General features: G+C 35.3%; 5 protein-coding genes across 6 annotated transcripts; 3 read left to right on the forward strand and 2 right to left on the reverse strand.

Moving 5' to 3' along the window:
• Positions 1-57: 57 nt before the first annotated feature.
• On the forward strand, positions 58-2,358 carry LOC124452773 (riboflavin transporter 2-like). The gene is made up of 3 exons (XM_047003383.1): positions 58-1,157; positions 1,293-1,480; positions 1,742-2,358. Exons 1-3 carry the CDS (start codon positions 197-199, stop codon positions 1,934-1,936), a joined length of 1,344 nt encoding a protein of 447 aa, XP_046859339.1. The 5' UTR covers positions 58-196; the 3' UTR covers positions 1,937-2,358.
• A 10,823-nt stretch (positions 2,359-13,181) lies between these two features.
• Positions 13,182-14,514, reverse strand: LOC124452780 (testis-expressed protein 43-like). The gene is made up of 4 exons (XM_047003390.1): positions 14,371-14,514; positions 14,083-14,176; positions 13,842-13,905; positions 13,182-13,516 (listed from the first exon to the last, which is right to left on the reverse strand). Exons 1-4 carry the CDS (start codon positions 14,382-14,384, stop codon positions 13,383-13,385), a joined length of 306 nt encoding a protein of 101 aa, XP_046859346.1. The 5' UTR covers positions 14,385-14,514; the 3' UTR covers positions 13,182-13,382.
• Positions 14,443-16,925, forward strand: LOC124452772. The gene is made up of 2 exons (XM_047003382.1): positions 14,443-14,693; positions 14,991-16,925. Exon 2 carries the CDS (start codon positions 15,117-15,119, stop codon positions 16,725-16,727), a length of 1,611 nt encoding a protein of 536 aa, XP_046859338.1. The 5' UTR covers positions 14,443-14,693; positions 14,991-15,116; the 3' UTR covers positions 16,728-16,925.
• Positions 16,926-17,014: 89 nt separating this feature from the next.
• On the forward strand, positions 17,015-20,805 carry LOC124452776 (uncharacterized protein C7orf57 homolog). Of its 2 annotated transcripts, none has more exons than XM_047003386.1 (9): positions 17,015-17,107; positions 17,507-17,710; positions 17,839-17,986; positions 18,163-18,303; positions 18,750-18,875; positions 19,086-19,209; positions 19,877-19,947; positions 20,202-20,243; positions 20,593-20,805. In XM_047003386.1, the coding sequence occupies exons 1-9, from the start codon at positions 17,080-17,082 to the stop codon at positions 20,669-20,671; spliced, it is 963 nt and encodes a 320-aa protein (XP_046859342.1). In that variant the 5' UTR covers positions 17,015-17,079; the 3' UTR covers positions 20,672-20,805. The 2 variants fall into 2 exon arrangements, with proteins under 2 accessions (XP_046859342.1, XP_046859343.1); XM_047003387.1 differs by having other exon boundaries at positions 20,207-20,243.
• Positions 20,794-22,534, reverse strand: LOC124452777 (the record flags this gene model as incomplete). The annotated part of the gene is made up of 2 exons (XM_047003388.1): positions 20,794-21,239; positions 21,361-22,534. Coding segments are annotated over 2 exons (1,485 nt in total), but the record flags the coding sequence as incomplete, so codon positions are not given.
• Positions 22,535-22,551: the final 17 nt, after the last annotated feature.

A 22,551-nucleotide genomic window follows, 5' to 3' on the forward strand; every position in this document is an offset into this window, starting at 1 on the left:
TTAGGAAATTTATAATATTTCCTTGTCCAAAGTAAAAACTCAAAGATCATAGTACAAAAAATTTTTTTACTGCAACTAGTGTATTATATAATATCTTATACAATATTTCCTTTGTTTTCAATTCCTTGGACGCTCATAAATTATGTTTTTTTGTGTCGTAACCTCTATTATTTAATACTTGAATTTGCCATTCGTCATGGTTTACTTTGCTTGTTTGCGAGCAATGGAAAGACAAAGACTAGTTGACAGCTACCATGAAGTAAAAAATGCTTTCCTCAACACTGGAATTTCATGGCGAACATACGGTCTCATTTCTTGCTTTGCTTTGAGCTCTTGGATTACTGTAAACGGCATTTGGTCTGAGCTACCAGTCATCGTACTTTCAGCTCCTGAAAAATGGCAAATTGCTTCATACACAGTTGTAATAATTCAACTTGGATTTGCTGGTCCATTACTTTTCTCGCTTGCCAACCGCTTGTGTCCGCGAATTTTTAATGAAAAGTTCACCATTTACCTGCTATTTATTATTGGCATTCTTTCCTGCTTATTTTTGGCATTGTGGTACAAAGAAACGACGATGATAGACGGGAAAGCCCACAGTGTCGTGTTAATGGTTTTGGTGTTTTTTTTGGCGTTAGTGGATTGTACATCGTCTGTGGTCTTCCTTACATTTATGTCGTTTTATGATCCGCGTTACATCACAGCATTATACATTGGAGAATCCTTATGTGGTCTTTTACCTGGTGTCGCTGCAATTATTCAAGGATCACCAACCTGCAATCATTCCAATCATACAGGACAGAATTCAACATCTTTGCATGATGGCCTCTTGTTCTCAGGATCAGTATATTTCATCATTCTACTGTTGATGATGCTCATATCGTGTGTAGCCTTCATTTGCTTAAACACACTGTCTTTTGCTAAGAAAGAACAATCATCAGAGGTTATGGTAGCATCTGCTCTTCAGGAGGAAGACACAGAGGATTTGATTGAAGAGGCTCATCTTGGTTTTTGCTGTGATAGCTCGTGTTTATCTTCTTCTCAATTATTGGTATTTTTTTTCATTCAAGCAATTGTTTCTGGTTTTTCATTTGGTATTCTTCCATCTTTGTCACCATATTCATTTGAACCTTATGGAGGACCCTCATATCATTTAGGTAAGATATTATCTTGAAGATGCTTTCTCAATCAAGTTTCTAGCATATATATTACAACATTTGTTGAATATTACTGGAGAGAATAGCATCAACACCTTTGTATGCAAACAATTACGATTTTTATCTCATTTTCAGTTTCTTCATTGGGGCCAATTTTGTCATCCATTGTTTGTTTCTTTACAATTTGGTTCAAGAGTAAGTCACAGAAGACTCTTTTCTTGGTATCATTTGTTTTTATCGCAGCTGCTACATACCAAGTCATTTTGGCAAGTGAAAGTCCAACACCATTATTATACAAGTCTGATGCTGGAGCTATTCTTGCGGTATGTTGAAATATTTTCCTTTTTGTGCATAAGCCTGCATTGATCACCCATCCTTTCATGCATTTACATTTAGGTTTATGATTTTCTATAGCACTTGCTTGCAGACAGATAGTGATATAGCTAGCTCCTTTAATTTTTGGTTGAAACTTAACTCTGTTTGTATTTAGTTCAGCATATCATCAAATCTTGACTTGGATTAAAGCAAAATGTGATTAACTTCACCTCTGAAATACTCTACAAAACTATATGTGTTTTTGTCAGGTGCTTTCAGGTCTTATAACTGGTATGTTTGGCACTTACATTCGACTGACCATATCAGTTATTATGAGAGAGCAAAGTTATCGAGCTTTGTATTGGTGTGGTATGAGCATACAGATTGGATCTTTCATTGGTGCATTTAGTATATTTCCATTTGTCAGTATTCTACATGATTTTCATGGAAAGAAATCTTGTTGAGTCCTTATCTATTATGGTACAGAATGTCAAAGAAAAATAATTGGTGTAGTCAACATAATTAAATTATTTTGTAGTTGTCATAATTTTCGTCTTAACCTATATTATAAATATAGTTAAACTAGATCTTTTCTGAACTTCATGTAATTCCACAAACTGAAATTTTATATGTGAAAGCAAGCATCTCAGAAATTGATCCAGATATTTGTTGTTTGGCTCTGATGGCCATATTTATGATTACTTATAGTAATGTTTTCATATGTTTGTTGACTCATTTTTGCAAATGTTTACTTTAGTCAGTTAAAAACTACTGTTCATTTTCAGATTTACACTTGTTGAAGTACATAGTAAAATTTATTCTATAAAATATGTAATGGCATTGTGAGAACGTGTATGAAAATAACTAATAAAATCAAATTTTACAATTCGTATTTTGTATCATTTCTTAGAAATTTTCTTGTCATTTACCATGATTCCATGAAATTGAGCACTAGGTCATTTCAGTTTGTTTACAGTGGGGCAAGAAGTGTTGGCATGTTTCATAGTTATCACATAGTAGATTTTTAATAGGAAGCCTTTTTTAAAAAATCACGGGCGCTGATTGGGTTGAATATTTAGGTACCATTGTTTTTATACTCAATACCCTGTCGGTCACCGGCTCATTTAGTTACGTCTTTGGGATGGGTCACCTGTTCATTTAGTTACGTCTTTTGTAGCTAAAAAGCTAGGTTGCCATAAACAGTAACGTCACGATCACACTAAGATGTATTCCTGTTTTAGAATTTTGAACCGACGTACTGAGTTGACTGCAAAGAGCTTTGTGAATACCGTAAAGCAATCGCCATCATACAAGTTCCTATGGTGCTGGTAAGTTAATGATGAAGATAAGAGACTTGTTGATCGGTTAGATGGTAAAATGAGATAATGATGGATATTAAAGACACTTGTTGGTTGAGTTAAAAAATAAAATGAGATAATCAGTATTGATACAGTAGTTATAAGATATATTCATGTTTTCAGTGGTTGTGTGTTGAAATGACACTGCTTGAGCTAACCAGCAATCTCCAGTCTCCAACCAAGCACCCTTAAAAAATAGATTACCTGACGTTATTTTGCTTTTTGTGCTGTTCAAATGCCTGGGGCTGCAAAGCTGGTTAAAACAATTCTGGCTTCAGAGTCAAAAGAAGATGACTACCGCTAAGGTTGTCGAAAAGTCAGTCAACAACAACAAAAACAGTCCTTCGCAGGACTATACCAACCTGGACGATCTACATTTACAAACGAGTAAACTAGTAGTAATTAATTGTGCTTTTGATGATAATTCTGGTGTCTTGTTTTTCAATGATTTAGACCGTTGCACACGAAGATAGGCGTGACATGTCGTCTTTTTGAAATGTTGTTCCTGTCGTCTTTTTAACATGTCGTTCATGTCGGGATTGTATGCACAAGACGACCGTGAGAATAATAAAGCTTCTGGGATTTGAAAATACGTTTCCACATAAAGTACTATCACAATAAATACATAGAGTAAATTGAAACCAGTTCGATTAAGAATGGCCCTTTGACGTATTTGTAAATCCCCGAAGCACAATTAAATGCACATTCATTGAAATTCTAACGTATAAACTTTTGCATAAAATTTATGGGTATTTGCAGTTGTTTTATACAGCCCGTACATAATAAGCGTGAAAGCACATAAATGTACAGCTGAAACAATCCAGATTAAATGCGAGTGGAAACAACAGCAGCAAAGCGCAATGGCAGAGCAAGGGAGAAGTCAAATTCGACGAAGGGAGCGATAACTTGGATATAAAACAATTTACAGAAGGAAGTTAAGATGAAAGACCACGTGGAGGGCGAAACACGTCAACCTTGACGTCGAGGAGGAATTGGCGGATAAAGGGAAAAGATTCTTATCGAGGATTACACAATTATAAATTATCGAAGCGGAGTTGAAGCGATGTCTTCCAGAAAAAAAAACATATGTTAGTGGATATTCTGCGCCATATCAAAGCATGTGATAAGCATACACTTTATTTGGAAATTTTGACATCGAGAGCTGCTGTAACACAACGGACCAAATGTTGTATAGAACTGACGCCACCACGACTATACACTGTGTGTCTTATGACAGCTGGTTTCTTCATAGTATTTAGAGATGTATGTGGCTACGTCGTCAACTATGCAGCCAAAATAAAAATTTGTAAACCTATGGTGGACATACTTTTGGTGTAACAAACCATGTAGTTCAATTGGAGAGTATGACGCTTGAAATCTGTACGACAATCCTGAAGAATACTCTGCAAAAGCTAAACGATAACGAAATGCATTTCCTACTATAAGAAGGCCCATAAGTTCTTCATAGCTCGTTCTTGGATCTTTTAAAAAATGTTATCAACTGGTTGAAAGCCTGATCCATCAACGGCAAACCATAAATGAATCATCGTCATATTTATCAACGACAAAAAGAAATGGAACAATAAAAATACTATTGACAGTCGCCACAACGAGAAATCTTCATATCATTACCGCAAGAAACATGATGTATGTGTACGATTTGTACAGACATAGTTGCATCTACTTCTTTCGATATAGAACTTATCCAGAGCTAGTTACTATGTATGTTTGTATATGACTATCAATATAACATATTATAAAGACTTCTACACTTTTCTTACATTCTCTTTGGATCGAAGCTTTTCCATAATCTTGTTTCCAGACCTTTAATGGTCATTTTTTTTTTGCATTAATTATTACAAAGCAGGAATGGTACATTAAATTGAGCATTAGTCTCCAACGAACTCTCTGGTCTACTACAAGACACAACCTTTCGAGGTTGCAAAGTGGAGGTTCAAACCCTGTCTGCAATAAGGTATAGTTAGATCTAGGTTGAGCTAAGAAATGAGGAAATAATGCTGGTTAACAATGGAAAAATGGCATTTCTATTACTGAGTTTTTAGAGAATGGAATGCGACACTTAGTATAAATTCAGAAAAATTCGCTCTCCGATGAGAAGGAGGAAGGAGGAGAGCGAAGAAAAAAAAAGATAGGATCCCATGCAAAAAACCACTCTTAAAAAAACTAAGTCTTTTGCTCAAATTTTTTTATGACTCCCTGTGATCAGGGAGTTATTTTTTTAAATTTTGAAAAGTCAGGAAACCCAAGAGCAAACAGAACGCCCTAATATTCCCTTTCTTACCTCCGAACACTTGTTCCTCAATTCAACTTTCTGTCTTCCACATCCGCCTCGTACACCTAAGTGTGTCAGCAGAGGGGCGAACCAAGGATCTTGTGCACGGGAGGTCAGTGATGTCGAACTAAGCGCCCAACATCGGCCAGTTGAGCTAATCGCTCATCATCGAATGCTTCAGGTTTTTTGGCGTATTTCCTCATTTTTTTAAACTTTGAAGTGAAAGAAAACGATGATCAGATCAGTATTGAACCCGAGATGGTGCGATAGCCATACTTACAACCATAAGTGTTCCACTCAGTAAAGAAAACAACATGGATTTGAACGTGGGAAGGTCTGAGCACCGCACCGACAACTATACCTCTCATCCAGACGAGAGACTTACGATTTCGATGAAAACATGTCAAGTGATTAGCAAAAACCAACATTTATTGCATCCATTTCTTCTGGCTCAAATTTACAATGTTCAGTATGTTTGACTTAGTATTTGTCACCCTCACTCCATTGATGAAGAAAGAAATTTACTTGGCTTCCCTATCAAGCTCTAAATAACATCGTTTGGCATTTCATGTTCTTACAGCAAGGAGCAGGACGTATAAAGTATACACAATTTTAGGAATTGCCATGTGGTAAATCAAGACATTAACGCGCATGTTCCTTAGTCAGTTTAATGGCGTTGGAGGATTATTTTGTCTGTTTAGACTTAGCTAACGTATTTTTTATTATCACACATAACAACATTGTAATGGCTTCTACAAAAAATCAATAGTTCCCGTGGAACAGTTATCACTGTTTCTTATTTTGTGATTGAGTTTAAGCACTTACCTATGTAAGTTTACAAAGCCGTGTGACAATCTGTTAAAATCGTTCGCTTTCCATTGTGGCAAAAAATCATACTCGTGTTTAAATGTGATATTGTCCATTCAACACTAAACTTATACAGTGACGATGTGCTTTGGAACAAGAAATAGTTTATTTAGCGAAAATGTGCTTATAGTATTTTAACAGATTTCAAGTGTAATCAATGTAATCGTCATTTTTATCTTCTCGATGTAATCGTCATTTTATATGAACAAAATGTCAAAAAATCGTGGGGTTGTCTTTTAGTAGACTTTTTCTAACATATTTTTACTGGACTACGAAAGTGATGTGTTTACAATTGTAATAAGACTAAACTATAAAGAACTTACTATTTTTGGAAAAATGTACAAATAAAGTATATTGGAAATCTTTGAGGTACAAAACGAATCTAACAATATTGTACTTCTTATCTTATTAAATACCTGCTTCCATAGTTAAGCTTTGCCAAAGCAAAAACTTTGTTTTCAGAATTTCGTCTATGATATTAGACAATAGAGTTTAGTGAAAGAATCTTTTAGATTATAATCAGTCTACTGGGAGCTAAGTTACTGACTGTTTTGTACATACTTCTATAGCTTTAATTTCTGCTCTGAGTTCTTCAATTGACCTCCAGCCAAGGGAGTTACGAGCTTACGCAGACTGACCTTGTTCATTCTTTACATTCATAATCAGTCTTGCCCCACTATTCAACAACTTTTGGAGCCTTTCACAGAGATTTTCACGAGTTTGTCTCAAACCTCGCAACAATAGTCAAAATATGGCTGGATTAAAGAGGATTAATACCAAAACCTAACTGCTTCTATTAGTAAATATTCTTATTTTCTTTACAGCTTCAATACCTAACGATATTTTATTTTTAATATATATTCAAGATGTTATTTCCAGTTCAACTGTTTGTCTATTTGAACTCCAAGAGCTTTGGGACATTTTACTCTTTTGTTATTGATCGTAAGGGTTGGTTTGATATCAATTCTATTTAAATTTGCGTCAAAAGACGGTTAAAATATATTCTGTCTTCACGCGGCTTTGTAAACTTACATAGGTAAGTGCTTAAACTCAATTATAAAATAAGAAAAAGTGATGACTGTTCCATGGGAACTATTGGTTTTTGTAGAAGCTATTACAATGTTGTTATGTGTGATAATAAAAAATACGTTAGCTAAGTCTAAACAGACAAAATAATCCTCCAACGCCATTAAACTGACTAAGGAACATGCGCGTAAATGTCTTGATTTACCACATGGCAATTCCTAAAATTTTGTATACTTTATACGTCCTGGTCCTTGCTGCAAGAACATGAAATGCCAAACTATGTTATTTAGAGCTTGATAGGGAAGCCAAGTAAATTCCTTTCTTCATCAATGGAGTGAGGGTGACAAATAATAAGTCAAACATACTAAACATTGTAAATTCGAACCAGAGGAAATGGATGCAATAAATATTGGTTTTTGCTAATCACTTGACATGTTTTCATCGAAATCATAAGTCTCTCGTCTGGATGAGAGGTATAGTTGTCGGTGCGGTGCTCAGACCTTCCCACGTTCAAATCCATGTTGTTTTCTTTACTGAGTGGAACACTTATGGTTGTCAGTATGGCTATCGCACCATCTCGGGTTCAATACGGATCTGATCATCGTTTTCTTTCACTTCAAAGTTTAAAAAAATGAGGAAATACGCCAAAAAACCTTAAGCATTCGATGATGAGCGATTAGCTCAACTGGCCGATGTTGGGCGTTTAGTTCGACATCACTGACCTCCCGTGCACAAGATCCTTGGTTCGCCCCTCTGCTGACACACTTAGGTGTACGAGGCGGATGTGGAAAACAGAAAGTTGAATTGAGGAACAAGTGTTCGAAGGTAAGAAAGGGAATATTAGGGCGTTCTGTTTGCTCTTGGGTTTCCTGACTTTTCAAAATTTAAAAAAATAACTCCCTGATCACAGGGAGTCATAAAAAAATTTGAGCAAAAGACTTAGTTTTTTTAAGAGTGGTTTTTTGCATGGGATCCTATCTTTTTTTTTTCTTCGCTCTCCTCCTTCCTCCTTCTCATCGGAGAGCGAATTTTTCTGAATTTATACTAAGTGTCGCATTCCATTCTCTAAAAACTCAGTAATAGAAATGCCATTTTTGCACTGTTAATCAGCATTATTTCCTCATCTCTTAGCTCAACCTAGATCTAATTATACCTTATTGCAGACAGGGTTTGAACCTCCACTTTGCAACCTCGAAAGGTTGTGTCTTGTTGTAGACCAGAGAGTTCGTTGGAGACTAATGCTCAATTTAATGTGCCATTCCTGCTTTGTAATAATTAATGCAAAAAAATGCCATTAAAGTTCTCGAAACAAGATTATGGAAGAGCTTCGATCCAAAGAGAATGTAAGAAACCAAATATCATTTTCGTAAAAATAAGTCGTAAAAAGAGTGTCGGTACAAACAGCTAAAGTGCAGTGGCGTAGCTAGGAAAAATAGTCACTCCCGCCAATCCATCTCGCGCCGGAGGCGACCGGGGTCCGGGGCATGCTCCCCGGAAAATTTTGAAATCCAGAGCCTTGGAAACAGCATTTCCTGCGATTTCGAGGGCGAATTATTTGTTGTACAATAATTTATAAAAACCCATTTTGTTAGCTGCATTCTTAATGTGGCAATCGTTGAAACTGCAACTAGTTAAAAGGTACTAAAGGTGGCTCAGAGAAACGTTACGCAGGAGACAATTGTCCCTAAAACATAATTTACTCATCACTGCCCCTGCATAAACAGAAGAAATTTGTATTAGCACAAAAAAATATAGTATACGACACTTCTAAAGTGCATAGAGAGAGATTTTCTTAGCATTCTACTTGTTAGTTTAAACTTGTTTAGATTGGGGCAAGTAGACAGGGATGGCTTTATTCTTTAAGTTATGCTTAATTTTCTCAATGAAGTACCATGTATTATACGAACAAATATCAAAACATACTATACTCATCATTTATAAAGAAAGGCCAGCCTCCTGGGTTTTCTACAAATTTTCAACCACCTCGTTATGCAACACCTCTGATTCCTCTTTCTTTTCAATGATATCTTTGTGAATAGATATTCTACACAAAGAGCTGCCGACCTTGACCCATTCTATTTCTTAAATAGCTTTTACCCTTTTAAGCAAGAAAACGACCTCTCTACTGAAGCACTTGCCACTGCCAACACACCATTCAATTTTAACAAATTTACCACTTGACCTAAACTCGACTGGAGATTAAATTTGAAGATGTATTTAAGAACCTCATTACTGCACTCTTTGTGAAAGTCCTTGTCGTTGTAAATGAAGGAAAGTTGACTCTCCAAAGTTTGGATGTCAAAAGAGGACTATACTTATCTTTAAGAAGATTGATCTTCTCTGTGGAACTATGCCCTTCCATGTAGTAAATAGTTTAGGATTTACAAGGTCTAAAACTCGAACTGATTAATATCTTGAAATCGTTCACTTAACATGCCTTTAATGGAATCAATAATCTCAAAATAAAGCTGTTTGTAATTGTATCTACTATCTGCTCTGGTTGCTGGTGGGCCTACTTTTTCTAGTGCAGTTTGGTAAAACTCGGTGAAAGCTTGATCTGTGAAGTGACACAATAAACTGCTTGAAATTGTCAATCTTGCTTATGCCATAGTTAAAATGGGTTTCCCTATTTTGAAGAATGGAATACAAAATTGTGGACTGTTCTAAAATCCTGTAAAAACACACTAGAAAACAAAGAAAGCTATCAAGATAATGCAGTAAGCCACTTATTTTACTTAATGACTCATCATCCCACCCAGCTGGTTGTTCAAGTACCCCCTCAAAATATCTAAAAGTTTTCATAGTTTTTGTGCAATACATTGATTAATCTAGAGCGATAATACCATCTTGTTTCACCAGGGCAGGAAACTCAAGGTTGTTAGATGTGAGAAAAGCTTTTCTTTTGGGGCATTGCTTGTAAATGTGCTGAATGTAGCTATATTAATAAAAAGATTTTAACTGGAGAAATTGATGAGGCTGACTGGCATAGGACCAGGTTCAATCTATGAGCTGCACAATGAACAAAATGAGCAAAGGATACTCTTGTCGAACCAATGCTTGAACACCATTGATATGGCCAGACATCACAGAAGCACCATCATATGTTTGTAAAACCAGTTTTCTTTTATATTAGAATACTCACCAAGTTTATCTTTGACAACTTGTGATATTGCTGTGGCATTTCTGTTCATACTTACATCCACAAATCCTAATTGCCTCTCCATAATTTCACTTGCTTTGTCAAACCGAGCAATAACACTTAGCTGCTCTTTGGTGGAGACATCAGATGCTTCATCAACCTGAATACTCATAAATGTGCAATCATTTATTTCCTTTCTGATTTCATCTTCAATAATTGAATCAAGACAGCTGATAAGATCATTTTGAATTTCTGGGAGACTCCAGTAAATCTTCTGTCACCAACTATATCAGATTCTGCTAGTCTACTGTGCAGTCGACGCTCAAATACAGAATCAAACTTAGCAAAACATTCGAGCAACTCTCTATAATTACCTTTGTTCAAGCTACCTTCGGACTCATTGTGACCTCTAAATGGCAACTCTTGCTTTGACAAATACAGCACGGCCTCAGTAACAGTTTTAAAATTTCTCGATTTTGTCTTACCTCTTCATTGTGACGCTGAATCTCATTTCTTCTAGCGAGGGACATAAGACAATCAATTCGTTCACTAGCTCCATACGTTTTCCATGTCTTGTGTGAAAGCAGTCAAATGCGATTTAGATTTTTCATGCTTCTTAGCATCAGACATAATACTCCGCATATCGTTGTATCCATTCTTAGTCCACGATGGCGATTTTTTGGGGAAAACATTAGACATGGCCAACAAAACACTTTCTGCAAGGTTGTACTGCCACACAGCCAGTCCTTCGCCTCATACCAATCTCTCTGAAATGCTCTTCCCTTATTTTGGATAGTTAAATCAGGAGTAGCCGTTCATGAACGATAACATTCTGTTCGACCGACGATCGAGCAGAGAACGGTTTAGCTAATAAGCTATTTACTAAGTCAACATCAGTTGAGCAAATTGCAGTCGCACTTGAAGCCATTGTGTCATACACAAATACAAAATAGCAATTTGAGAGTAAACACAATGGAAAATTAATACCGACAATGACACGTAATTTGATAATCACTAATCGCTGTACTCGTATTAAAAGGTCGAATAATTACAACCTCCGCCAATTTAAAATAGCGGGAGTTCGACTATAAAACAGCAGATTTGAGCATGCGTCAAGTCCCTTAGCCAACCAGAATTCAAAACTTCTTATATAGAATTATATTGTATGTTCCGCCCTCTGAAGATGGGCGGAATACGTGAGAAACGCGCAGTATGCAATGTGCGAGAAAAGGCGGTTGCTAGGTTACATAACAAATCTTGAGATTTTGCTGTATTACGATTACGAACCACCTAATAAAAGCGTAAATATGAACGAATAAAACATAATATTACAAATTGTTCGTGAAATAATGTATATCTTATGTCCAAATAGAATATTTATTATTTTTTTGGGAAATTTCTACTCCCGCCGGGCGGGAGTAGCGGGACCGCTAGCTACGCCACTGCTAAAGTGTAGAAGTCTTTATAATATGTTATATTGATAGTCATATACAAACATACATAGTAACTAACTCTGGATAAGTTCTATATCGAAAGACGTAGATGCAACTATGTCTGTACAAATCTTACACATACAGCATGTTTCATACGATAATGATATTAAGATTTCTCGTTGTGGCGCCTGTCAATAGTATTTTTATTGTTCCATTTCTTTTTGTCGTTGATAAATATGACGATGATTCATTTATGGTTTGCCGTTGATGGATCAGGCTTTCAACCAGTTGATAACATTTTTTAAATGATCCAAGAACGAGCTATGAAGAACTTACGTGCCTTCTTATAGTAGGAAATGCATTTCGTTATCGTTCAGCTTTTGCAGAGTATTCTTCAGGATTGTCGTACAGATTTCACGCGTCATACTCTCCAATTGAACTACATGGTTTGTTACACCAAGAGCATATCCACCATAGGTTTACAAATTTTTATTTTGGCTGCATATTTGACGACGTAGCCACTTATATCTTTAAATACTATGAAGAAGAAACCAGCTGTCATGAAATAACCTGTGTGAAATTGTGTTGGCTTCATATACAATATCTGGTCTGTTGCGTTAAAGCAGCACTCCATGGAAAAATCTTCAACATAAAGTGTATGCTTATTCACTGATTTGTGGTTTTTCTGGCAGATACCGTCGGTGTAGATACCGACTCCGCATTGATAGTTAATAATTTGCGTGTAATCTACGACGAAAATCCTCTCCACTCATCCGCTGATTCTTACTTAACATCAACGTTGATGTGGTTTCACCCTTCACGTGGTCTTTAATCCAAATTTCTTTCTGTAAATTGGTTTATATCCAAATTGTCGCTCCCTTTGTTAAATTTGATTTCTTCGTTGCTGTGCCATCGCATATCCTGTGGTCGTTCTTATTCTGGATCATTTCAAATGTACTTTGTGTGTATTTATGCCTTCTAGGTATACATAAATAAACAGATTAATCCCACAGGGCACTAGACTAGACCCATTTTCCGTCTAAATAAAACAATGATTTTTTGCAACTGAGTGCGTTTTTGATTTATCACTATTGTTGTTAAGATAATGCCAAAGGCTAATTTATTTCTAACTAATTAATCAGTTTTGTTTTGTCCTTTTGATTTTTATAAATACAGAATAAATATAGAATTTGGCAGGTTGTTAAAATTTACTGCTAGATTAAGACAATGTGTATATATTACCTGTCTCATGTGCTAGAACCACAAAAGCTTTTTTTGCTCGAGGGAATTAATAAATTTCTAATTTCAAAATATGCACACACATTGAGCATTTTCACCTGATGTCATGGCTGCCATGTTGATGTACGTATTGAAAAAAATTTTAATAAAGTTTTTCGTTTGGTACACCAATTTGGCCACTTCATAAGGAATATTTAACTCGATTTTGAAAATGTAACTCAATTTTCATGCAAAGAAAACGAGCTCGAGAAGGTGGAATCTTTTTTTTAACTGACCACATGCTAAGTTAACAATGGTCTACATTCTACAACTTTCAGGATGTAATTCTAATATGGTATAAAAATCAATCATTAGTTGCATTAAATTTTGATTCTATTTAACACTTGCACAATAAATAAGACGTGACATGAGTATTGGAAAAACACTATTTTTTAATTGAAGTACTCGATCATAGCTTCCAAAATTGACGTATTAAGTTTTGCTAGTAGTATTTTTCTATCATGAATGTTCATCACGTTCTTCATTGCAACTGTTGTGGTAAAGACAGTACCGAGTTTATACATGATGCATTAGACTGCTTCGATACTTTGATAAAGGGGAATAAATCCAAGGATTTAATAGTCTATCTCTCGATACAAATATCCTTTTGCTTTCCACCATTTCCTTAGGTTCGACGTGATTCAGACGTTCTGTTAAGTACAAAATAAAGTGCTTCATAATTGAATAAAAGAATCTGCTAACTTCGAATGTAATTGTTGTAACTCTAACATTAAACGTGTTTGTTGTAACTCTAATTTCAGACTTGTCTGTTGTAACTCTAACATCAAAGGTCTATTTTGTAACTCTAACATCAAAGGTCTATGCTGTAACTCTAACATCAAACGGTCGTAACCTAACTCTAATATCAAATGGTTGTAAGTCTAACATCAAACGGTGGTAATTCTAATGTCAAACGTGTTTAGTGTCATTATTCATCAACATTTGCACTATAAGAAGTGAACAGTAATACCTTACCTCTGTTGTCTAGAAATATGCTTGTGTGAAATGGGCCGGTAGGATAGTTAACTTGCTTGCAGTTCTACATAAGAAAAATATCATGAATTATGAATTTTAATGAAATAAAAATTATAATGTTACGGGCCACACTGCCACCCAGATTTTTGAACAAACAAGACGGTATAGTATCGATGTAGACGAAGAAGAACTTTTATTTTCTACCATTAGCTTCGTACGATGTATACGAGGTTTTAATAACCTGCAAAATGAGACGTCGATTTCTCATATCGTTTGTCCATTCAGGTGTGTATCTTTTTGGTATAACTGGATGATATCTTGACCATACAGGAAGGCTTGTGTAATAAAATGAGGAATGTTAAGCAATAATTTGATAGATTTTTTTAAGGACAGTTACTATTCGTAAATACATTGATATTTGCGCAAATTTCTATTGCACTGCATTAAACGCAGGACTGCAGTCGCGCAGTTAACTATCTTGAGGCTTTTGAAACATTTTTACTCGCAACATTAATGATGTACAACATACCCAATACTGCTCATACTGTAAAGTGATTATGTCCACTTTATATTTACCAGTAGCGTGTAAGAAGACACATTAATGTTTTACTATCTTGATAATGCGAACAATAAATTTATGTTTATTATGTACAGAAAGGGTTTTTGTTGCCATAGTTACGTTATGTATCACGTTTCCAACGTTTTTAATGAATAAAGAACACGTTTATGTTCTCATTCAGCGATGTTGGCGTGTTGTATCACTTGTATGTTACAGCAAAGTAAAGGAAACGTTGCTCAACTGACACGTACAGTGGAGTCCAGTTATAATAAATATTTATAAGTCTAGACAAGGTACTCTAGTCCTTTACCATTTTCCAAAAAAATCGTTGTCTTTTAATTTTATCTGATAATTTGGATTAAAGACTGCATTCCCAAATTTATTGCCAAAGTGTATAATAATTGATATAGTCCCGTTACTAAATGAAGATATGATCTTCGCACTTTGCTGGACAATTTAAGCAATCGTCTCAGGACCTGAAAAAATCAGGTGACTCAACGGGATGAGACGATTGCTTAAATTGTCCAGCAAAGTGCGAAGATCATATCTTCATTTAATTTCAAACACCGCACTGCATAAAACATTCATAGTCCCGTTACCTTAGCAACCAATACGAGAAAAGGGGCGGAGCTTTGTTATCAATGCAAGAGCTAAAGAGACGCCGAGTGATGAAACGAATAACAAATGGCTGTTATAACCCAGATAGTCTTTGAGAAATGAATTTAGTTAACCATACATTAAACGTCACTTGTCTAGCTCTTCTGTTATTGTCTATTGCAATATTTTGGTGCAATAAGAATTTAGAAATTAAAATCGACGAACTCGCAATAGGCGCCCAAATTTTGAATCGTGAATTGGAAAAGATTCATCAAACATGCAAGGACAAAGTCGTTTCATCATTTCCACGCATTCCTGCCACTCACATGGTGAAACACAACGAGAAAGAGTTACTGAACTTGAATGTTGAAATCAACGTGACTTTTGTTCTACTACTTTTGCTAAAAGAAAAGGATTCTTTACAATGTCATCATCGACAAATTAAATCCATACAGAATACATTTCCGGCTGGAAAAATTATCAGATCTGTTGTTTCCCAGGGCAGCCGTATCATTGAGCCAATACCAGGTGTTAAGACTATTGATATGTATTCCAGTAAGGCCAAGGCATTGAATATGGCTGTAAAAGAAGTGGATACACCTTATTTTGTATTACTACAACAAAATTTTATCATTGAACCACAACATGCAGACACAGGTATACAATGGCTACATCATGCTTTGGTATTTACTCCAGGTGTTGACATCATTGGAGGTTCAATGCTGCTCAATAACAATGAGCTTGTTGTCTCGTGCTATTCCCTAAACCTATGTAACTGGACAATCATACAAAAATATGAGTACCAAAGAAGCTTTGGTGAAATCATGATTTGTGATGAAGTCAGCCACAGCTTCATGGCCCAGACAAGGATCTTCAATAAATTTGATGGTGAGCTTTTTGATGAAAATCTTGAAGCTGGGAACTATATGTTTATTGACTTTTTTCTTCAAGCAAAAAAACTTCATTTGACTGTGGCAAACAGACCTGAAGTGTTATTTGTGCAAATGGGTGCTTGCTCTGTCCCAGAGAATTCTATGCAGCACATGGTGGCACTTGCAAAAAAATATAAAATCATGCGATTCAAGAACCCTGAAAATGAAATGTACAGCATTTGTGATAGGCGTCTGGGAAATATTTGCTCAACAGAAAACCTTGTTAAAAACTTCAAATTTCCAAGATGGTATGAAAATGGATTGTTTGCATTTCCATTTGTGATTGAGCAAGCAATTTCAACATTAGAAAGTCTTGCTAATAAGCTTAGAAAATCTGGTATTTATTTTGTATTGCATGGTGAGACATTGTTTGGTGCCATTATGACACAATCAATATTACCATGGGGACGTCTTAATTTTATTCACTTAAAAGCATATGCCAAAGAAAAAGAAGTCCTGGGTTTTGCAGTGGCAAATGATTATAAACATGAAATAAATGGTGATACTATATCAATTTTTGTGCAACTGCCAGGATTTTCATTGCCAATGAAAGTAATAATACTACTTGCATCTGATAAAAGTGCAAAGTTCACAAATGTCAGAGTGAATGGAAAGCTCTATCATGCACCTCTTGATCCAATTGCTGAATTGAAGTCCTTTTATGGTGATAACTATTTACTTGGTGAAGACGGAAAAGCAAAAGACTTTTCATGTAAAATGGATGGCCATCATGCATGTCTACCATCCATGCCTAGTAGAGGCTCAAGCACTTATAAGGAGAATTATTGTGAAATATAATTGTTAGAACAGTATATATTTTAATGGCATTAAACTTAAAGTATGTACATTTGTGAATTATTTGCTATGAAATATTCGTTGTTGTAAAAATTGTCTGTTAACAGTAGAATGACATTTAGAATTAAATAATCACTAACAAAGTTGTCAAAAAGTCAAAACATAGTAAAAATATTTTCATTATATGCATTTGGTTGCTAATGGTTGACAAAATAAACATCAATTGGTTAAAAATTGCATGGTTATATGTACTGTGCGAACGTAAAGGTAGTTGTTACTATGGTAACGCAAAATGTTTTCACAATTTAACGTTTTTCTTCACGTACGATAAGAGAGCTGAAAAATTCAAAAAGCAATGCCTAACCCTCTTATTTCGACGCAAGGTATGTTACACAGTATATTGCGTTCATCAAGCTTAATTATTTGTGCATTTTTAATACCTTTGATTGATCAATTTGTCTTTGTGTGGTGTCTGCTAAGACGACGGACTCCATATCCAGAAGGTGGTGGTCAAATATTCATAGTCTGTTAAAGCTCTCCAATCTTTTTACAAATCCACAAATGCTAATATTTGTCCAGCAAATCTCGTAATGTGTTTCCCACCGACATTTTATTTTATTTTATATGACTTCAAAATTGAAATCATAAGTAGCGTTGTAGGACATGTTGTTTTCCAGGCATTCAACGATAATCACGAATTAACTTTCTTGCAGAGTACAGGCTGAGTTTAGTCATTCACTTTTAGTTGCAGCAATTCTAACAGAACTCAATTCTTTATCTAGACTGGTTTTATCACATACCTGCTTCAAGAAAGTCCCCAGAGCAATCCAATAATATCAATGCTCCGTTTCATTCCCAGATTCCTGGATTGAATCATAACCCTGTGGAATCAATTGCAGAGGAAAACCTGCCACAATTTAAAAGAAAATGGATACGTGATACAGATTCAAAATATGTGAGACTTGCTAAGGCTGGAGGAAGAAAAAGTAAGCCTGCATATGGTTCACTGCTTACCGACAATCCAGCATCATTGAAAGGCTGCAATTAAAGATGTTCAGTTATTCCCTAACCCTCATTCGACTCGAGAACAACTTTGGTTTATATCATTTAATAGATTTGTTAAGTTTTGTGTCAGCAAAGCCATCTGTTGAGCCAGTTTCCTATCCAAGAGTTGATTGGTTTGATCATCATCAGGAAACTTGTATGAATGAAGAAGAGAATAATGTCAATAATGAGGCTGATACCAAGAGATCATGCAATGAGTAGGTTATCAATGTCCAATTGTGTGCATTCAATTGTGTGTGTGTGTGTTATAGTTATATAGGTGCATATAATCATGGACATGTTAGAGAAGGTCAAATGTACAATTGTCAACTGGCCCTTGGTGGCCAATTTTGCATTTATTCTTATGTAAAAATACCAAAGTCTTTCAATGTAGTTATGCTGTCCTGCCTGAATGGTATACCCATGATGTTCCTGATGACAAGGAAAGCACAGCAAAAGAAACCAACATACCATCCAATGAGGAGGTAAAGAAGAGACCAATGCTTGGCCATGATTCCATGACAGTTTGGGAAAGGTTTGTGAGACAATTTTTATAATTATAATTATAGTGATTTCTTGTTTACTTGTAGTGACGTTCATAATTAATACATTTTATGGGCCTTCAATTTTTAACTCATATAGTGACGTCACGTATGGAAACGTATTATAGGCTATCGTTTTGTGGCAACTCATCGTGACGTAACTTATGCCTACATAGTATTGACTTTCATTTCTTGTTAACTGATAGTGATGTCCTTTATGCTTACATGTTATAAGCCTTCTTTTCTTGTGTACTCATAGTGAGGTACGTCCTTATTACATCTTAAGGGGTTTTCATTTCTTGTCAACTCATCGTGACGTACGTCCTTATAACATTTTATGAGCCTTGATCATTGTCAGTCTGGTGTTGCCTGTTTCGCTGAAAAGAACAAGTGGAAAATTGATGAACTAGTCAAATTATCCTTGCTGTAATATTTATAGGGAAACAAAGCAAGATAAGGATGGAAAATCTCGTGCGATGTTTGTTAAGCTTCCAAAAATTTCAAAGAAAAGTACTAAGAAAAACAAAACGTCCAACAAATATTCAGCATTGAAGTTACCAAATTTGTAAGTATTTCACATAATTACCTCATCATAAAATTCATTTGGATATGCTGATATTTCATAGGCTCTTATCCTTTATTGTGTACCACACTCATTTAATCTGAAAATTCAGTGACAAATAACTAACGTTTCGTTCAATGCCTGTCTACGATATTTCTTGGAAATATCTAAAAACTTTTAAACCAGTAGTTTTGTGTTGTTTCCATCATTCAGAGATGATGATCACTCTTCACCGGATAATGCTGAAGACATGAAAAAACTGTTGTCAATGGCTTACCAACAAGAATGGCTCGCCCACAAGAGTGCCGAATACACTCAAGAAATGAGAAACCAAATGGTAGTTAAAATTGAAATTTAATAAAATATAAGGAAAAATGTAATTCATGACTTGTGGAAAGTGGATCATTCAATCAATTGATATCTTTCACTCAATTTTTTATGATTGTTACTGCTAAATGTAAATTGGCTGAGAAAATATAAAATTAAACATATATAGAGCATAATTTTAAAAAGCCTAGTGTGTTTTTAAATTAATTATAAAATAAACTTCCTAAAGTAAGAATTAACGACCTGTTTTTGAAAAGTTAAAAAAGTATCACTACTCTTTAAAATACTGATATTTTTCTTACTGAGAACTTAACTGATCAAAAAATAAACGTCTAAGAAAAATATACACGTAATTGATGCAGGAAATGCATAAATTGACAAGATGTAATAGCGCTATACTAACTTAAAGATGTTCAACGTAATAAACATAAAAAGTATTAAAGTAAAAGAAGGTATTTTAAAGTTGAACGTTTGACGTCCACCAAAACAAAATTGTTCTTATCACATAATAACCACCAAAGTTGTTATATAACATTGTGATGAAGATGGAAGTATAACATTACACGTTTCATATATTTGATTGGCGATGTCAAATTGACGTTGCTTAAACACTGTTTAATGAGTGTCAACACCAATGTTGATTATTGATTCATTGTTTTTATGTATGTACTGTGCAGGTGCTTGAAAAAGAGAGAAGGGTTCGTGAAAAAAGAATTGCAAAGCGATTTCGCGATTCACTTAAACCGAAGTGCGTATCGTTTCTCTGAGTTAACTTATTTATTTCTGAAAAATTGCATGGTTTTGAAGTTATTCAAATGAAGCCAGCTTTTATATTGTTGATGGATCTCTCTTTCTCAGTCTATCATTTTTCAATTCAAACTCCGAGTTTATCTTCGTTGAAGGATGGAGTTATGAGACATTGAAACTGATGACTGGATTTGCACCAATTCGATGACAATATCCTTACTTAATATGAGTAAAGAATGTTTAACTACTTTTTAGGAAAGAATTGGTGGAAAACAAGCCTTTGTTTAAGCTGAGCAGGTATTCTTGATTAAGTATCATCACACACAACGCTTTTAATGCGTTTACTGATGCGCCGAACTATCTTGAATGCAGTTGAAGTTAACCATTAATTTCAATATTTATTTTATACATGAAAAATTGTACTCATTTTTTATTGATTAAACGAATTTCATTCATTACCTAAATTTAGAGTTATTGAGCAAATTTGCTTTGTTTAATATGTTTTTGACTTATACACTTAACTGCAACGATAGTAATCCAGTATAATTTGAGCACTTGAAGTTGCAAACTGGTCGGCAACTGGCAATTTTTTATTTTTCGTGATATCTTAAGCATTTAAATTTATTTGAACATTTTCTTTTTGTAGGTTTAATAAGGTGAAGTCCTGTATAGATACAAGATGGTCTAAAATGGATACATCAGAAAAATCTATTGCGCATGTATAAAGTCTAGGTTATAGTTTTGACTTGAGTCTTAATTGATTGTTTTATTCTGTGTACTTGTTTATTTATGTATGTATAATTGATGAAATGTTATGTGCAGTTAAAAGATGAATACAATTATGCTATAGAATTCAAAATTATTTCTTTAATGTATTTCACATAATCACCTGAAAATCACGAACAATTTAAACAATTTTAAAATAGTATAAGGTTAGATGTAATGTTATGTTTGTAACGGTAAAGTATCATCCCTCTTTTCATCAATACCAGTCATTGTAGCCGTAATCATCGTAATCAATCTCTGGATCATTGTCACCATAATCAAAAGCATCTTCATAATCTGCTAGATCAGGTGGATCGTAATCATATACATCATTATCCTCTGGATCAGCTAGATCGTAATCGTGATCATGTGCATCTTCATCATCTGCTGGATCAGGTAGATCGTAGTCGTAATCATATGCATCCTCATCATCTGCTGGATCAGGTAAATCGTGGTCGTAATCATGCGCACCTTCATCATCTGCTGGATCAGGTAAATCATAGTCGTAATCATGTGCACCTTCATCATCTGCTGGATCAGGTAGATCGTAGTCGTAATCATACGCATTTTCATCATCTGCTGGATCAGGTAGATCGTAGTCGTAATCATGCACCTTCATCATCTGCTGGATCAGATCGTGCTTCATCATCTGCTAGATCAGGTAGATCGTAGTCGTAATCATATGCATCTTCATCATCTGCTGGATCTGGTACATCGTGATCATATGCATCTTCATCATCTGCTGGATCTGGTACATCGTAATCATATGCATCTTCATCATCTGCTGGATCTGGTACATCGTAATCATATGCATCTTCATCATCTGCTGGATCTGGTACATCGTAATCATATGCATCTTCATCATCTGCTGGATCTGGTACATCGTAATCATATGCATCTTCATCATCTGCTGGATCTGGTACATCGTAATCATATGCATCTTCATCATCTGCTGGATCTGGTACATCGTAATCATATGCATCTACATCATTTACTGGATCTGGTAGATCGTTATCATATGCATCTTCATAATCTGCTTGACCAGGTAAATCGTAATTAGACGCATCTTCATTACCGGCTAGATTAGAAGGATTGCAACTAAACACATCTTCATCGTTTGCACGTTGACCTTCATCATACGCACGTTCAATAATGGCAGGATCACGTAGATCGATGTTGCAAGCCTGCTCATCATCTGCTATAAATACTGGCCGATTGTGATGATGATATTGTTTACTGTGACCTGCCGATGTTTCTCTCTCTTCAGAAGAAGCGCATGATTCACTGAGGACGTTTCGTTCAGCAGCAGTTACTTCGTTAAGATTGCAATTTTTAAGCGCTTTTGTAATTCCACCAGATTTGACGTTGTTGATAATGCGAAATTTGCACAATTCTGTTTCGTGGTGTATTAAATCGCATTTGTTCACTTCCGCCCGGCACGCTTCGTATTTGCATAACACTGGAGCATATAGACAGTCTTTCTCGTGCTTTTCAAGTTTTCCTAATTCGATGAAGCTACATCCTCTCTCAAAAAACTTGCAGCGAATCTTCAACTCTGACAAACAATTAGTCACGAAACGTGGTACTTTGTCAAGCGTATCCTTCGTGAGCTCTTCCTGACAAGTCGGACAAGTTTGTGAATACGCTAAGTGCTTCGTAATACAAACCCGACAAAATATATGTTCATTGCGTTGACATTGCACTGGATCTTTAAACACGTTCAAACATATAGCGCAGAGATAGTGATCGCTTACATCGCTTTCAAAGTCTTCGACGTTATAGCCTTCGTCAATGGCTGCAGCCAGTTTTATTAATCTACTGAATTAAAATGAAGACTGTA

Source organism: Xenia sp. Carnegie-2017, unplaced genomic scaffold, assembly GCF_021976095.1.
Source record: "Xenia sp. Carnegie-2017 unplaced genomic scaffold, XeniaSp_v1 HiC_scaffold_25, whole genome shotgun sequence".
Taxonomy (NCBI): Eukaryota; Metazoa; Cnidaria; class Anthozoa; order Malacalcyonacea; family Xeniidae; genus Xenia; species Xenia sp. Carnegie-2017.

Bases quoted from the DNA above. Each gene is read 5' to 3' on its own strand.
- LOC124452773 (XM_047003383.1), top strand. From the start codon at position 197: ATGGTTTACTTTGCTTGTTTGCGAGCAATGGAAAGACAAAGACTAGTT. The intron at 1,158-1,292 runs GTAAGATATTAT...TCTCATTTTCAG, and splicing joins AGGACCCTCATATCATTTAG to TTTCTTCATTGGGGCCAATT. The intron at 1,481-1,741 runs GTATGTTGAAAT...TGTTTTTGTCAG, and splicing joins ATGCTGGAGCTATTCTTGCG to GTGCTTTCAGGTCTTATAAC.
- LOC124452776 (XM_047003386.1), top strand. From the start codon at position 17,080: ATGCCTAACCCTCTTATTTCGACGCAAG. The intron at 17,987-18,162 runs GTAGGTTATCAA...CTTTCAATGTAG, and splicing joins ACCAAGAGATCATGCAATGA to TTATGCTGTCCTGCCTGAAT. The intron at 18,304-18,749 runs GTTTGTGAGACA...TAATATTTATAG, and splicing joins TCCATGACAGTTTGGGAAAG to GGAAACAAAGCAAGATAAGG.
- LOC124452772 (XM_047003382.1), top strand. From the start codon at position 15,117: ATGAATTTAGTTAACCATACATTAAACGTCACTTGTCTAGCTCTTCTG.
- LOC124452780 (XM_047003390.1), bottom strand. The intron at 13,906-14,082 runs GTTATTAAAACC...TTTCTTATGTAG, and splicing joins ATCGACGTCTCATTTTGCAG to AACTGCAAGCAAGTTAACTA. The intron at 13,517-13,841 runs GTAAGGTATTAC...TGTACTTAACAG, and splicing joins CATATTTCTAGACAACAGAG to AACGTCTGAATCACGTCGAA.